This window comes from Aegilops tauschii, chromosome 2 (genome assembly GCF_002575655.3).
Source record: "Aegilops tauschii subsp. strangulata cultivar AL8/78 chromosome 2, Aet v6.0, whole genome shotgun sequence".
Taxonomy (NCBI): Eukaryota; Viridiplantae; Streptophyta; class Magnoliopsida; order Poales; family Poaceae; genus Aegilops; species Aegilops tauschii.
The window spans coordinates 381,855,138-381,871,525 of record NC_053036.3 but is presented as its reverse complement, the minus strand read 5'-3'; the positions used below and the strand labels follow the sequence as shown (position 1 = coordinate 381,871,525).

The 16,388-nt window shown below is 46.8% G+C and overlaps 2 protein-coding genes across 4 annotated transcripts; one reads left to right on the top strand and one right to left on the bottom strand.

Annotated features, from left to right (window-relative positions):
* Positions 1–2,958: 2,958 nt before the first annotated feature.
* On the top strand, positions 2,959–6,508 carry LOC109781058 (aluminum-activated malate transporter 1). Of its 2 annotated transcripts, XM_020339641.4 has the most exons (6): positions 2,959–3,344; positions 3,414–3,554; positions 4,563–4,835; positions 5,042–5,154; positions 5,276–5,425; positions 5,513–6,508. In XM_020339641.4, exons 1-6 carry the CDS (start codon positions 3,017–3,019, stop codon positions 5,873–5,875), a joined length of 1,368 nt encoding a protein of 455 aa, XP_020195230.1. In that variant the 5' UTR covers positions 2,959–3,016; the 3' UTR covers positions 5,876–6,508. The 2 variants fall into 2 exon arrangements, with proteins under 2 accessions (XP_020195230.1, XP_040255026.1); XM_040399092.3 differs by having other exon boundaries at positions 5,276–6,506.
* A 1,234-nt stretch (positions 6,509–7,742) lies between these two features.
* On the bottom strand, positions 7,743–12,506 carry LOC109781057 (digalactosyldiacylglycerol synthase 1, chloroplastic). Of its 2 annotated transcripts, none has more exons than XM_020339639.4 (7): positions 11,640–12,506; positions 10,646–10,678; positions 10,005–10,095; positions 9,440–9,918; positions 9,077–9,343; positions 8,655–9,004; positions 7,743–8,554 (listed from the first exon to the last, which is right to left on the bottom strand). In XM_020339639.4, the coding sequence occupies exons 1-7, from the start codon at positions 12,372–12,374 to the stop codon at positions 8,023–8,025; spliced, it is 2,487 nt and encodes an 828-aa protein (XP_020195228.2). In that variant the 5' UTR covers positions 12,375–12,506; the 3' UTR covers positions 7,743–8,022. The 2 variants fall into 2 exon arrangements, with proteins under 2 accessions (XP_020195228.2, XP_020195229.3); XM_020339640.4 differs by having other exon boundaries at positions 10,005–10,092; positions 11,640–12,373.
* Between the last annotated feature and the right edge of the window lie 3,882 nt (positions 12,507–16,388).

The window sequence follows — 16,388 nt, the reverse complement described above, 5'->3', positions numbered from 1 at the left end:
TCCTGCGTCCCGTAAATATTGCGCGCGCCTACAAATCCAAGGTCACTAGCTCAGCTCGCACATGCGACCCACGCAGAAGAAACTGTCTTTCGCTTTCCTTCTACACCCCCGCGGTTTTACTTGAACAAATGTAAGAGCATCTGCAGCCGAACTAGGCAAGTTCAGGTTCCCAAACGCTCGCGGACACGATCGATCAGCCCTTAAATTTCTCATCTACACCCGGATACCTTATAATAGAAATCTTTAATCCATACAAAAACATGCAAAGAAAATAAATCACATACTAGGTAGATCAACTACCCTAGTCCTCGTCGGAGATGTCCAGTATCTCCGTGCCCGTGGCGACGCTGGAGAGCATGGGAAGAGCGGCGAACCGGGAGAGTGGAGGTGAATGGGCTTGGGCTGGCGGCACCAAGAGGGGGGAAGATGGATGGGCTAGGGTTGGGGGACGTCGGCTGGCTTAAATAGCCAGATTTAGCCTCGGGCGGCAGAGCCGGACCAGCGCAACGCGGCGTTCACACCCTCCATCGAAGGAGACGTCCATCAGACCGCCAGGTTTCTAGGTGATTCTACATGGACCCCATCGTTAGTCCGACATGCGGACGCGCCCGGTCACACCATACTCGCCACATATTTGGACTGGATATGAGGAGTGCCGGTCAGCATGGGAGTTTGAGGCGTCCGTCTGAGTCAAATTTTATGACCGAGCCGTCCGCGCGGGTGTTTGAGGCGGGTTTGGGACGACCGGCTGTAAATGCTCTAAGAGGAGAAAAGAAGAGCTGAATAGTCAGTAAGTAATGTGTATGTGTGGTGATGATTCTGCTTTAGACATGGGTGGCTAGCTCCCTGTCCCTGGTGCGATTTCCTTGATCGATCCTCAGAGACCCCAGGTGCACACGCACTTGGATTTTTTGAAGGTACCTTGGGATAAGAAGCATATCGGCACATATTCTCCGATTGTGCCATGTTAGGTCGTCCGGGCTGATGGAGCAGTTATTCGCATGTTCCCCACTTCCGTGTTCCGATCCTGTCGTACGTCCCTCCGTTCGATCTGGATGCTGTTAACAACTTAACCAGACCCAGGTGTGATGTGAGAGACTGAGTTGAAGTTACTTCAGCATTCAGCAGCCAGCCAGGATAAGGCGAATATTGCCGGTGACAGGAGAACTAAAGGTGAAACTAACGGCGGAGCGGCGCTACCGTTGCTAAGGTTCAGAGCCTATGCGTGTCAGCTGTATAGAGGTTGAGCATTTCCACAATTTGTGAAACTCGGTCCCTTGTAGTATTGATTTTAGCTGGCAGCAGCTAGCTGCATGCACCAAGGCCAAGGCTATCACGAACTGACCAAGAGAGCCGCCGTGCTGCAATCAAATACTTGTCGAAATAGATGTATCTAGACGTATTTAAGTTCTAGATACATCCATTTTTAACCATTTCTTCAACAAGTATTTTTAAACAGAGGAACTAACAGTGATGCGTCCGCTATGAGCTGCCATATATGTTCAGTGTCACAGACACTGGGTATACGGGTATTTGAACCGTTGCAATCACTATGGATGTGGATCAGTTTCGGCCTGAGACAGTGACTGGGACTGGTAACACCGGAAAACAGCTGATTGAGTCCGTACAGTATATGTTACCTACGTGCAGAAAGAAACAAAAAAACAGCGGTGGTACGGTAGGGTACGGGAGCGCGGCCAGCTTCACGCGAACGGTGGAGGGAAGAGTTTGACGAAGGATGACAAGGTCATACAGATACACGCACGTCTACATGCATGGAACGCGACCGAGTTCATCTTTTTTTTTTTTTTTGCGAGAGGCGACCGAGTTCATCAATTCCCCTGTCCGTCAGAAAATAGAAGCGCGTGCGTGGTTGAAGAAGAGGACAAGAGCTCCCATTCAACGTGATAAGCCGTAGTTGAGATCCACCGAAAAATTCAGAAAAAGCGGATAGATTGATAAGTCAGGCCACCTCTTGATGCATGATAGCTAGCTAGCTAGAGAGAGTAGAGACAAGGAATGGTGTATACAGCGAGTCATCAAATTGCTTTTGTGTTTTCAAATGAAGCAAACGGCTTCCTTTACATGTCACAAACGTGAAAGAATAGGAAAAAAAATACAACAACGGCGATACTCTACTTTTGGCGCGTTGCTCCGCTGCTTTATCCTTTGATCAAAAGTCAGAGGTAGACGACCATGGGGTCAGCACGTACGGCCCGGGTAAAGCCACTCACGCGTATACCATTGTAATAAGGCGATGGCAAGTTGCGTTTTACCTCATCCGACACTACCCTCATTCTCCTCAAGTCCAAAAGAGCAGATAGATAAACTAAACTAATTACCTCCATGAGTGATGTGTCGATCGTGAGGTACGTACGGAAGTACGGAATGAGTGGCCATACGTAAGAACGCAACACGGGGGATATAATAACATTAACATGAATGCAAATGACAAGTTATCGAGAGTTTCTAGAACAAACACGCCCAAGCTAGAGGCATACCTGTCTACACCAACGCAAAGTTCATATCTACACGCGCACTTATCCAACACATGTCGATCGGGATGACGATCTTGCTGCCATTTCAAAGCATGACGCGCAGCTAAAAACGCAACCGATCGAACACAAGCATTTCCTCATATCACTGACCAGTCACTGGAAGCAACCGATGGACCAGAGCAACGTTGGAGACGGAGACGACGAGACGAAACCAAGCACGACAAGGGCAAGATCCCGGGACGGTCATGTTCTCCGAGAAAGTCGATGGCGCCATGCTACGCTTTTTGTTCCACTGCCGAATACCGATCGACCCGGCCCGGGGGGGCCTTCTCTGTCGCATCGCAATACGAGATACATGTCGCGGTCCAGGAAAGCGTCCGCATGCAGCTGGCGTTCCCTTGCGTCTATATAAGCCCTCCGAGCCATAGCCTCCCAGCCCAACTCACTCACACACAAGCTAGCTGCTTCACAAAACACAGCACAGCTAGCTGCATATCCGCCACCATTATCATTCTGCCATGGAGGTTGATCACCGCATCAGGGTGAGCGACGGCGACGGCGAGACGACGGCCGGACAAGGAGGCGTTGTCGGCGTCTTCTTCGCGCGCTGCTGGCTGCGGCTCCGCTCGGTGCTCGTCGGTCTATGGTGCTGGGTCGCGGGGTTCGCCAGGAAGGTGGGCAGGATCGCCAGAGAGGATCCAAGGCGGGTGGCGCACTCGCTCAAGGTCGGCCTGGCGCTCACCCTGGTGTCCGTCTTCTACTACGTCACGCCGCTCTTCAAGGGCTTCGGGGTCTCCACGCTCTGGGCCGTGCTCACCGTCGTGGTCGTCATGGAGTACACCGTCGGTGCGTACTTACATTGATTTAGTCGTGGATGTTTTGCGGCATGTTGCTGACGTACGTGCACGCAAACAGGTGGCACGCTGAGCAAAGGCTTGAATAGAGCCTTCGCGACGCTGGTGGCTGGGTTCATCGCCGTGGGAGCTCATCAGGTGGCTAACCGCTGTGGTGCACAGGGGGAGCCCATACTGCTCGCCATCTTCGTCTTCTTGCTAGGTACGCATGCATACCCATGTTCCAACTTATTTTTATGCATGTTGCAACTAGACTAAAAAAAATATTATGCATGTTCCAACTACTAGTATACTTGGACTTGTCTTACTAGATACTCCCTCCGTTCCTAAATACTTGTCTTTCTAGGCATTTCAACAAGTGACTACATACGGAGTAAAATGAGTGAATCTACACTCTAAAATATGTCTACATACATCCGTATGTGATAGTCATTTGAAATGCCTAGAAAGACAAGTATTTAGAAACGGAGGGAGTAGAATTATTTTGCTGCCATGCATGCAAAAGCAAGAGATTCCCCCATAAAAAAAGAGATTGTTTTGAAAAGGTGGATAACTCGGCCTGTGCACGAATAATGCACACAACCATATATATTTAAAAACAAAAACCAGCAACTGAACAAATTTGACCCGAAAAAACCCTGAGGCCGTGTGCCTCGCGACAGTAAGTCCACCAGACAACCACTAACCCTATGATAAAAGACAGAAACAAACGATACACAACTCCTAGACTAAGCCTTCAAAAAGAAAACTCCACACGTGTGTCGATGGTGATGTGTCTAACCACAGGTCGGTCGGATTAAAAAAAAACATAGGTTGATCTCGGTTTTTTCATCCCTAAGCCGAGTTTCAATCCATCACCTTCAGTAAGTACATGAAGCAGGCACGTACGTGTCGACATAATCTAATAAGAGATCTTATGTTTTCATTGACGTGCACATATTCATCTCTGAAGCTGTCTCTACCATCATTTTTTGTCTGACTACCGATGCCTCGGTAGCCGGATACCTTGAACCGACAAAGAGAACTACTCCCTCCGTTCCTAAATATTTGTCTTTTCTATAGATTTTAACAAGTGACTACATACGGAGCAAAATGAGTGAATCTATACTCTAAAATATGTCTATATACATTCGTATGCGGTAATCCATTTGAAGACAAATATTTAGAAACGGAGGAAGTAATACCCTAACGTAACTTGGTTATATTGAAGCGTCGGCGGCAACGTTCTCGCGCTTCATCCCGGAGATCAAGGCGAGGTACGACTACGGCGTGACCATCTTCATACTCACCTTCAGCCTGGTGGCCGTGTCGAGCTACCGCGTGGAGGAGCTTATTCAGCTGGCACACCAGCGCTTCTCCACCATCGTCATCGGCGTCCTTACCTGCCTCTGCACCACCATCTTCGTCTTCCCTGTCTGGGCCGGCGAGGATCTCCACAAGCTCACCGCCGGCAACCTCGATAAGCTGGCACAGTTTCTTCAAGGTAATATATACAAAGATCCCTGCAATTTTTCTCATCAAAAAAGAAAGAAAGATCCCTGCACTTTTTGGTCACTCTCGCCGTAGTCTCGTTCAAGTACATACTCATACTCTGTTTTATAGCTCTGCTTCTCCCCTGTAGAACCTCTATAGCAACTTCATATTGATACAAAGAGTTTGTGAGGCTGAAAAGTGAGCATACGTACGCAGGATTGGAATCTGAATGCTTTGGAGAAAAGGCTGCCGGCGAGAATTTGGAGGGCAAAGCCTTTCTGCAAGTGTACAAGAGCGTCCTCAACTCCAAGGCCAGTGAGGACTCTCTGGTAAGCTTCCTTACGGATGATACACTACACTATACGCCGAGTGCAAAAGCTACAATAAACATCTGCAACAAGACAGCTTGCATACACAGCAGTTTTTGTAATGTAATTCTGAAAATTGCAGTGCAATTTTGCCAAATGGGAGCCCGGTCATGGCAAATTCGGCTTCCGACACCCATGGAGCCAATACCAGAAGCTCGGAGCTCTTTGTCGTCAGTGCGCGTCTTCAATGGAGGCTCTTGCTTCCTATGTCATCACACTGCAAAAGTCCCAGGTAATTGCAGATTCTCCCCCAATTCATGATATTAGAAGGAGACTATGGAGCCAAGATATTGACCGACACCATTTTCCTGATCAACAGTACCCTGAGGCCAATCCGGAGCTAACCTTGAAGGTCCGAACAGCATGCGGGGAAATGAGCTCACACTCTGCTAAGGCGCTCAAGGAGCTATCAACAGCCATTCGGACAATGATCATACCATCTCCAGCCAACATCACCATGTCCGCAGCCATCAAAGCTGCAAAAGACCTCAGAAATGAATTATCAGAGGAAGCAGCCCTGTTGCAAGTGATGCATGTGGCTGTTACTGCGACACTTCTGTCAGACTTGGTTACGACAATAGTGAAAATTGCAGAAACCGCTGATAATCTAGCACGGCTTGGCCACTTCAAGAACCCTGAAAAAACTCAGAAAGATGTCGCTATCAACATTCCGAGCAGATAAAGACGCAAATTTCCATCCAAAGAAAAAAAAAGAGGCAAACTTCTGTCCTCAGGTGTGGTTATTCTAAAAAAAATAACGTGAAACTTTCCCTCCCTTATACGTTGTTAGATAGAAATGAGGCACCAAACGGAGACTGCTGCTCGAACGCGGGTGGGCGAGCTCATCGGCATGTGCTCGAACCAACCAGACACTACTCGGTTCTCATGTGGTTGTTCTATCCAGAGAATAATCCACGGGAGCATCAATGCTAAGCGGAATCTACCGTGTACAGTACTATATTGTGTATACAGCAAGTGACTAATTTCTTCAGTATTATAGAAGTAATTATGATGCTGAATTATGATAATAAAGCATTGCAGTCTTTCCAACAGAAATGCCTCAAAAAGCTGTTACATACTCCCTCTGTTTCTAAATGTAAGAACGTCTTACATTTAAAAACAGAGTTAGTAGATGTTAATGAATAGTTTTCTCCTAAATCTTCCATCATCCTCTTTTGTGTTGTTTGCTTGAGATTGAAAATCATGATTCCACTAGGTACTTTTGCAGAGTAAATAGCATAAAACTACTACTTTACTTTACAGGCTATGGTTCCAAAAAACTACCGGTTTTTAATTTTTCTCAGATAACTACCAAACGAGGGGTCGGCTGTTTCAAAAAACCCAAAACGCTGAGTGCTTATCAATTGATTGTGATTATGACAGGTGGGCCCGTGCGTAAGAGCTCTAATTGTTTGACCATTTGTTTGACCGTTAGGTGTGGGCCTGCACACAAATTTAAGAAAGCAATCTGGTCCCTGCTTTTCTTGCAGAAAGCAATCGGGTCCCTCCTCTCGCTCCCGAGCTGGACCTCGTGGCTCCGCCTTCGGCCGGTGAGCCGCCCGCCGCCGGCGCTCACCGGGGCTCAACCCTGGCCGTTGCCCCGCCTCACCTCCTTCTCTCCTACCTCTCTACGCCCGCCGCCTAGCCGTGCTGCACGACACCGCCGCCTCTACGCCGGCTCCCCATGGCGGGCTCAGGCCGTCGCGAGCCGCGCGCCATGGCTAGGGGCTCGGGCCGTCGCCAGCCGTGCCATGGCCAGTGGCTCAGGCCGCCACCAGTCGCGCGCCATGGCCAGGAGCGCGCCGACGAGCAAGGGCCGCCGCCAGCCGCGCCATGGCCAGGGGCTCGGGCCGCCACCAGCCGCGCGCCATGGCCAGGAGCTCCTCCACCTAGCCCGTCGCCCGACTAGAGAAGCCCGCCGTCGCGACGAGGAACGCGGTGGCCGAGCCGCCGCCTTTCGCTTGGCCGGCGATCTGGCCGCCGGCGAGCTACCGGCGCAGTTCTTGATTGCTTTTTCCAGAAAATATCAGGGACCCGATTGCTTTTTCCAGAAAACATCAGGGACCCGATTGCTTTTTTTAAAACTTACATAGATACTGACATGTGGGTCCTACATGCACTCAGCGTTTTGGGTTTTTTGAAACAGCCGACCCCTCGTTTGGTAGTTATCTGAGAAAAATTAAAAACCGGTAGTTTTTTGGACCCATAGCCTGTAAAGTAGTAGTTTTATGCTATTTACTCACTTTTGCAAGATCAGTTTAGAAGTTGTGATGGTACGATAATGGATTTGCTCATAGTAAGCACAAAGCTCATGACAAACTGGATGTACGGCCAGACCACTCTACACAAAGAACTATCAGCACAACTCACCAAATTTCCCAAATATTTTAATTCCTTTTGCTCATTTGTCTAACTATACATTCTTGTGGAACTTCAGTGATATCCAGAAGCAACACGTTGCAGTGGAACTTCAGTGAATATACATTCTTCTGGAATTTCCCAGATATCACTGAACTTTAGACTACCGTATATTGATGCTGCAAATACATGTGGAGTGAAGCACACCAGATATTTTCCATCTATGTAAATTACATTCTACAAATGGTTGATGAACTTGCCTATTTAGAGAATAAAAGGGAGATAATTACAGGCAAATGGTACAAACAAGACAAGCCATACAGAACCTAATGAAATTTTACAAATGTATGGGCTCTACTAATCTATTGTCTAGTCATTAGTTACTACAGGAAATGGACAACACTTAGTATGCACATACCTAGGGAGAAAAGTCCTTCAACTATACATTAGTTTAGTAAAACCAGATTCACATCACAAGCCATATACAGGGTGTTGAATTTGAGGAGGCAAGAGATTCAAATCCATGCACTGCTGCTTATCATAGTCCCGTGTACCAGGAGTTGCTCCTGTTGCCATTCTGAGGATCTCATTGCCGGTTGCGCAGTAATGAGCAAATGCCAGTCCCCCATCCAAGATGTCTGAGAATTTGGGGAGTAAACGTAGCTTCCTCACTCCTTTTCTCTTTACACCTTCTCCACACTGACCATTTCTATCTTTCAGAACTTTGTCAAGCTCCGAGTACTCCATAAATCTCTCGGTTGCTGCTTCCCATGACAAACTGTATCTTTTCTCAGGGGTCAAAGGTTGAGGTTCACTAGACATGGCCTCCTTCACTCGGGCAACAAATTCCTCTGGAGTTTTATACATCAAGCAGTTGGGAAATGACTTGAAAAATTCATTTGATGGATGATCGGGACAGATAACAAATTTCCCCATTGCAAGAGCCTCAGCAGTTGCTGTGCACAGTACATCACTAACACTGGGATTGATGAAAACCTTGTACCTGAAAGTTAGCAAGAGAGCAAAACCACCACTTCAGTAATTAGAAACATATAGCCAAAAAAGGAGAGTTCATTTAGCAGCCTGCTTGATTCTAATCTCACCCATGGAGTGAATCATCGGCATGGTCCTTCCCCTTGTAGAAATTGATGCCCAAATCCAATTTCCTAGCAGCAGCCTGGACAGCCTGTGAATCCTCGCCATTTCCATAAACATCTAACTTGAAGCCCTCCAAGTCATTTTTGTGTTTGTATAACAAATCAATCAGTTCTTTATAGCCTTTAGCCCAAACCATCTTCCCAAGAAAATACGCTCCCTTGGAAAAAGAGTTATGTCCACGCTCCCTGTCCGCTATTACTTTTTCGCCAATATTGAGGAACTTTGGATTTACACCATGAACGTTGCAAATGATGGACCTGGGTAGATCTTGAGTTGCTGCAGAAAGACGTAAAACCTGCAGGCACCATTATTAGTTGTACTGTAGTAGCCACGATGTCAACACAAAAATTGACCTAAAACACTGTACCTTGTGGCAGTATGCCCTAGTCACCCAATTGTTGATATGTTTAACAAGGAAAGCTTGAAGAGCACCATTTTTCTCCCTTTTGATATACTCTAGATAATTTGTATGAACTACGCCAATGACATGATTGAACTTGTCTGTCCAACGTTTCCCATGATGATACCAATTGAGATGCTCTGGTTCTTCCAAAATTGCTATATCAGCTTCTCTTGAGGAAATGAATTCTGAGGTATCCCCTGCAGGAATAATGCTTCGTCGCTCTTTTGAGAACTGTTGAAGATAATGAACGATGAAAATCTTTGGGGAAAACAAAGTATGGACTGAAGACGTAGACCTTGGGATGATATATGTGAGTTGGATGTTTACCTTGCCAGGATAGAAGGATATCTTAAAATTTGCTGCAAAGCCAAGTCTTTCCTGTAGCCAGTTCCTAATATAAGTTTCTTGCTCTTCTGGTGAACTAAAGGTGATGTTATCCGGGTAGACTAGTTGCTGGTCTGACTTACAGAGCCAAGGAACCACTAGTGTCACTTTTTGCATTGTACTTCTTGCCAGATATGCAGCACGGAACAGTGGATTGATAGCTGTCCCAGTCATCCATGGAAGACTTGCTGTGGTGACAATTGCAACATGTCGTCTGTTGTCTGAGATCTTGTACTTTGCAGGATCGTTCCAAAAACCTTCTCTGTGATAGCCAGTACTTTCTAGCACCCTAGCTATTCTTAGATCAAGCTCATCAGTTATGTCCTCATTACGAATTAAGGATCTATCTCCTGAAAAAGGCGGATGCATGAGCCGGCCATTCCGTTTACTGTACAATGTGTCCACTAGTTTTTCACAAAGATCTGCAACACAATATTAACAAGAATTTTAAAATTCGACACACAAAAGAAAACAAGAGTTGAAGGAAACAAATAATTATATTTTGTACCTCTTTGTACACCAAGTTGATCCAAGAATGGTCCAGACTGCCTGACTAGATATGCCAGTATTTCAGTTAGATCCAGTGGCGGGGCATCCTGCTTTACATTCCAAATTCAGTTCAGAGAATACACACCTAAGCAATGACTAATCAGACCAAATGGCAAGCAGAGGATTGCATAAGTGACAGAATCAAGCGTTTTTTGAGCAAGAAGGATTGCTTTTAGGAAACATACCAGCTTGTTGTATTTAAGGAAAACGAATTCAATGTTAATGAATTTGAAGTAATGGCAATTTCAATAGGAATTGGCTTGCGATGTCATCTAAAAGAAGTCATACTTGCAAGTTAGCTACGTTTATGCTGCTTCATAATTCATAAGCATCAAATCGTATCTATTGGCTTCTTCTTTTTCTGCAACAGTAATGATCTTGGTGCTGAAAAATTGACGTTAAACCAGTATGTGTTGCAGTTTGCAGAATTAAACATATATTTATTAAAGGACTTGCTTTTGTCATAATAGGTTACTACAAGGCAAAGGGAATCCACGGAAGTTCACGTTAGGGAAATGTATTCAAAACGGAATTGTCACCTAAGTTTCAACTGTACAGAAGAAGTGCAGTTAAGCTCAGGCATTGTTTCTTATGCATTACCTTCGGTTCCTGAGACTCTTTGTTCATAGATTTCTGCAATAAAAATGAGTAGTACATATTAGTACTTTAATTGACACCAAACATCACAGCTCACATGACGGATTACACAGATTAGTACTTTAATTGTTCATAGATTGCTTAGTACTTTGTATCGTTTTTAAAGGTAGAATTGCTGCACAGATGTCATCGGATCATTGCGAGCTGAAAAAATAGACGGGGATATTAAGCTGAAATTGCTAATTTTAGCTGTTCCTAAAGTCATCTTATTTTAGAAATACAGTGCATTTATTTCACAACAATGAGTTAGATACCAAAACGTTATCATATCTAAACTAGTAAGATGCCCGTGCACTGCACGGAACACCAAAATTGGGGGTGGACGGCGCAGGCAGCAGCCATCACACCACATTGTTCCATGGCCTTCTGGATGCGGTGGGGAAGAGATAAGGTTGATTGTGAGAGACAATGAGTTGTTTGTACATATGGAAACAAGTGCGGACATCTTTTAGCAAAACTGTAGCATTCATCAGATCTAGATCTGACGGCTATTGGTGAAAGATGGCAGGCACATCATCATCATCAACTCAGATTTTTATAGGAGTAGAGATAGGAGTATCTAATAAAATAGTACTAACAAATGTGGGGAAAAAAATCTGGCTGCTGCCACCTATAGTTTTACTTGAGCTTAACATGATTATATAAAATACTCCCTCCGTTCCTAAATATTTGTCTTTCTAGAGATTTCAAATAGTCAACGCATACGGATGTATATAGACATATTTTAGAGTGTAGATTTACTCATTTTGTTCCGTATGTAGTCACTATTTGAAACCTCTAGAAAGACAAATATTTAGGAACGGAGGGAGTATTTTGTTGCTACGGATCCCAAAGCTGCCAGTCATAACAAATTCGATTTGCAAAGCATATGGTTTAATAAAAAAGTATATTAGGTGCACGTCATCATTCACTGTTCGAATGCTACAGTCGAACTTACCAAGCTCAGTTTAAATTTCTCCACAAAGTCGGTGCGGACACGAAACCCAGCAGACATCTCACTTGACAGGCTCCGGCGCTCGAACTCCTTGAGCCCGTTCCGTATCATCTTCACCACCTCCCACTCCTTGTTCCCCTCGTCACCGCCATCAGCCTTCCCGCTGGACACAATGGCGTTGCGGATAGCCGTAATCCCAGAGAGGTCGACGCGGAGGCTGGCGCCGGACTTTGGCGGCCACCCGTCGAGCACTGTCGACGAGTACTGCTTCCTCAGCTCCGCAATCTTGGGTTGGATCCGCTTCCGCACGAACTCCAGCTCCGCGAAGGGCGCCCCCGCGGCCACCGGCGGCGCCGGTCCGGGCCCCGCGAGAGCCGACGCCGACGCGAGGAGGCGCCCCAGCTCCCTGTCGGTCCGCGTCCGCATCAGCTGCAGGTCGGCGGTCGCCGAGTCCCGCACCTCGCGCCAGCCCTTGGAGATGAAGGCGAACGCGCCGTCGTCGCTGCCGGAGCCGGTGATCGGCGGCGGATTGTCCACGCCCATGTCCCGTGAGTAGGCTGGGGGACTGGGATCTAGCGTTAGGTTGGCTAGGGATTGGGTTCTGGAAGCGCGTAGGACAGTCGCGAGGCGGGAGATGGTGGGTGCGGTGGGGACGGGGGAAGAAGAAGACGGTGGCGTACTGGACGGCCACGGTGAAGGGAGGGAGAGGTTTTGGTTCGGCTCGGGCGCTCGGCCCATGTGAGCGAGGACGACGGGACGACAGATGTCAGCCGCGCGAATTGCGACACTTGGCCCGGTGGGCCTGGGGATATCTTCATGTGTGGTAGCTCGTGAAACATTTCCTTTCCTTTTCGGTTCCGTCCTGCCAACATTTTCCGTTTCGAAACATTTAAACATTTTCCGTTTCGAAACATTTAAAAAAGCATTTCCCTTCCGGAAGGATTTTCTTCTTTCATATTTTCTTTCTAAAAGAAGGCTAACCCCACTTCTACATCGACGATGCACACACCATATTTATTATTTCGTAGAGTGTGACAAAAGAAAAGACATGGACTAATCTAAACCCACCTTCCTAACGATCTATGTTGCTATGGAGTAGCTTGATACCTTGATCACGCATCAACGCACAACATCTAATTCGGAGGCCTTACCAAGCTGCCCCATGGCAGGCCAAGATCATCAACTGGTCTAACATATCCGCAGCACGCACCACATGCACACGCACCACATGCACACGCTCCAGAACCCACCGCCATCTTTTGTCGTCCCAATTTTAGGTGAGATCCATGCATTGACCTTGTCAGTCCCAACTGTCGTCGATGCCACCACAAAGCTGGACAGCGGCCTCACTCTGCCCGGGTCGCCCGGGACTCGCCATCGCCCATGCGATAGATGCCACACCGCACCACCTCCGGCATCGGAATGATCTGCGCTCGCCGCGCACATCCTCCATCTCATACCCAAGACTACGCCTCCAAGGAGGTGACGGCACCATGGCCCACCGCCGCCGTTCACGAGGAACTAGGGGTTTCACCCGGGCACAGAGGGAGAAAGGAGCAGGAGGTTTGACCTCCTCATCGCTACCAAGGAGGAGAATGACGCCCGGAGCGCCATCGACAACGTGGCCACTGCCGTCGGCCAGAGATTCCCCCCGGGCAAGCTCCTACCCCAGCACCCACCAGGCCCACCGCCAATAGCTCTGAGCACGGACGCCGGAGATCTGGATCAGCCGACGGCGAGAACCACGCGCTAGGATGATGCCCCTCATATCTAACAGGAGGGGCACGGAGAACCACCTCACGCCACAACCGCCGCCAACCGGGAACCCGGCGCCCAAGCATCCAAGAAAGTCCGGCCGACCGCCCCGACTAATGCCCACCGCTGGCGGAAGGACACCCCTACACCAATCAAGGCCGCTGCCTTAAATCCAAGCCCTCGCCCGAGGTAGGGGAGCAGCCAAAGGCCTCAGCGCCACCCTCCCTGGCAGCCAGATGGGGATCCGGCGACTGCCTCCGACGACGACAAGGGAGGAGGAAGGAGGGAACGGAACCGGGGGTGGCCGGAGTTGGGCGCCGCACGGGAGCGAGATGTGTTTTTTCTTCTTTCCTGCTTAGCTCTAATTTTTCCTTTTTGGATTTAGGTGTTCTGGATAAGTACCGTGGAAACTCTAGTAGCATGTAGAAGAAGCCTCTTGGTTCGATCGTCGTTTCCTCGTGTATATTTTTCCGTCGGTTGCTAGCCGCTTAAAAAAACATTGCTTTTTGATCTAGTCACGAATTACACTCGCACCACCAAATAGTCACCAGATCCAACGTCCAACATGGCTTCGTGACGAAACAGCACAACTTAAGTAAGGTCAAGTTTTCGTATGCATATTTTTCTTATATCCTATGCCTGAAACCATGACTAGTTGTTCACATCCACGCTGCCTTCATTTTTTCGTAAATCAAGACAAGAAAAGGGGTGCTCAGCCCTGCAAATACAGGGTCTACCCTCAGTAGGTTAAAGATCTTCCCCATAAGACCGATGAAGATCTTTTTCTTTTGCGAGTGAGACGGATAAAGATCTTAACACGCAAAGGTGCCCCACGTCTATCATATCTCATGTAAGGCCAAATTATCCTATGCAATTTTGTCCTTGGACCTAAATTGTGACTCATCATGATGATCCACCATCTACGATAACTTCATGACAAAACGCGATGCCTGAGGTCTATATGATTTTTTTTGCAACCTAAGTCATGACTCAACATGATGATCGGGAAAGAAAAGACAATCATCTCAAAAGAAAGAAGAAAAACAATCCTTGCTGTTGAAATTTCTCTTTTCCCGGGAGTTCTCTCTGCATGTTTCATCGACAGTTTTCTCTTCCTAGGATATTTGTGGCTCGTGAATGTGAGGTAATTACTCAACTTCCATAATGACATATGACCTCTGATGACCTATTAGCCACCCTGGCGAGGTATTGAGTATGCGACCCATTGATCCCTTTGCTCAAGCCATAGGAAGAAAAAAAACAACTGTGTTTTAGAACAGAAGTAAAAAAAATGATCGAAGATTACATGTTGATGTTATTTTTCCTTGTCCAATTATTTCAAAACATATCACATAATATTTTTTTGGCTGCTAATATCAGCTCCTTCTTTCATGAATGTTTGCAAATGCATAGATCACTATAATGTGCAATCATGAGTTTTTATTATTATTTGAGACTTTAGAACCTAGGATTTTTTTTAGAATTAAGGGATAACATGAGCTTGATCAGGTGTACAAACAATGGCGGAGCAAACAAATTGTCAAAGTCTGGGCACACCGCAAGCTAAAGTACTTCACGGCATGTGTACATGCATCGGGTCTACTATTCTTCATCAGCCGGCAATTTCTTGTCGGTTCAGTTGATTCCTGCGTGAAGCCCTGAGGGTGAGATGGGGATGTACGACATGGCGTGCCCGATACAGGATCCACGTTTAGAATCGATTGGTGGCTTTCTCATTCATGTATTCGGTGTGGACCTCAGGAGCAATTAGTTGGGGGTACCGCACATGGGGGCACTTTTTTGAGCGCCGGAGTGCCCAAGCGTGCCATGTGAGGCATCCCGGTGCCGGCATGTGTCTAGACGCTTACTCCAGTGGGAGTAGTCTTTTCATGGTTTGGGGGGTTTTGATTTTTTTAGTTTTTTGTTATTTTTGTTTTCTGGGTTTTTTTCCTATTTCTTCGGGGTTTTTTTCGGTTTTTGTCCGTCAAGAGTGTGGAGCATAGTTTTGCTTCACAGTTGTGCTTCTACATGAAACACAATTCTCCTTGTGTGAAAACGTAATTGTGCCAAAAAAAAGGAATCACACATGTACTCATAGTTGTGCTTCTGTGCATCCTCAAAAGTGGAGCACATGTGTGCTTTCACGTGAAGCATAGTTGTGCTTCTCGCATGGAAGAACAAACTATGCTTCCCAAAAAGTGGTCAGGTGTGCTTTTGCATGAAGCACGGTTTGCGCTTCTCGCGTGAAAAGCATAATTGTGCTTCCCCAAAAGTGAATCACAGTTATTATAGTTTTGAAGAACTGGATGGTACAGTTTGAAGCACGGGTTAGTGCAGTTATGGAGCATAGATTTCGTGTCAAAAAAGTCCATCCTAACCTATCAGCATGAGAGCTAATTTTGGAAGTCTCGATGCGAGGAACATAAGGTGAAACGGTTTATGATTTGGATGCATGCTTCAAGAGATAAATCGTTCTGAAAAATCAAATCTATGGAAAAAAAGCAGAAGTGAACACATCCATCTCTCCCCGTGCGTGGGAGTAAATCCCACCAAATCTCTCTAATTATGACTAGTGATGCACATGTGATGCGCCATTTGTCACCATCAGAGGTGGTGGAGTGACCTTTGTTGAGGATACTCCTTTAACTAGTGACTTCGCTGGCCCTCCTATGTCTCGCCTGTTGTGGGTCGTTGGCCCTCCTTAACTATTTATTTACTTGCGGCAAGTAACGCCTAGGAAGGTAGTAAACGGCATTGATGACCCAACTAAGTAATCCTTTCTTCCTTTTCAGCATAAATCATGTTTTTCGATGCTTCCGGTGTTGTCAGCTTGAGGAACTCGCAAGAGTTCAACTAAGCGGCGGCGCCGAGCCTGGGCATGTGCCCAGGGTAGAGGTACTATAATTTTGCCCATGTGTACAAAATGGAGTGTCCTTAAAAGACATGGGTTTGTATTGTTTTGTTTGAATTGATTTTTGTCTTGTGCGTGGGTATGTG

Bases quoted from the DNA above. Each gene is read 5' to 3' on its own strand.
- LOC109781057 (XM_020339639.4), bottom strand. From the start codon at position 12,374: ATGGGCCGAGCGCCCGAGCCGAACCAAAACCTCTCCCTCCCTTCACCG. The intron at 9,344-9,439 runs GTAAACATCCAA...TATCTTCAACAG, and splicing joins TATCCTTCTATCCTGGCAAG to TTCTCAAAAGAGCGACGAAG. The intron at 9,005-9,076 runs GTACAGTGTTTT...TGGTGCCTGCAG, and splicing joins CTAGGGCATACTGCCACAAG to GTTTTACGTCTTTCTGCAGC.
- LOC109781058 (XM_040399092.3), top strand. From the start codon at position 3,017: ATGGAGGTTGATCACCGCATCAGGGTGAGCGACGGCGACGGCGAGACG. The intron at 3,345-3,413 runs GTGCGTACTTAC...GCACGCAAACAG, and splicing joins CGTCATGGAGTACACCGTCG to GTGGCACGCTGAGCAAAGGC. The intron at 3,555-4,562 runs GTACGCATGCAT...GTTATATTGAAG, and splicing joins CATCTTCGTCTTCTTGCTAG to CGTCGGCGGCAACGTTCTCG.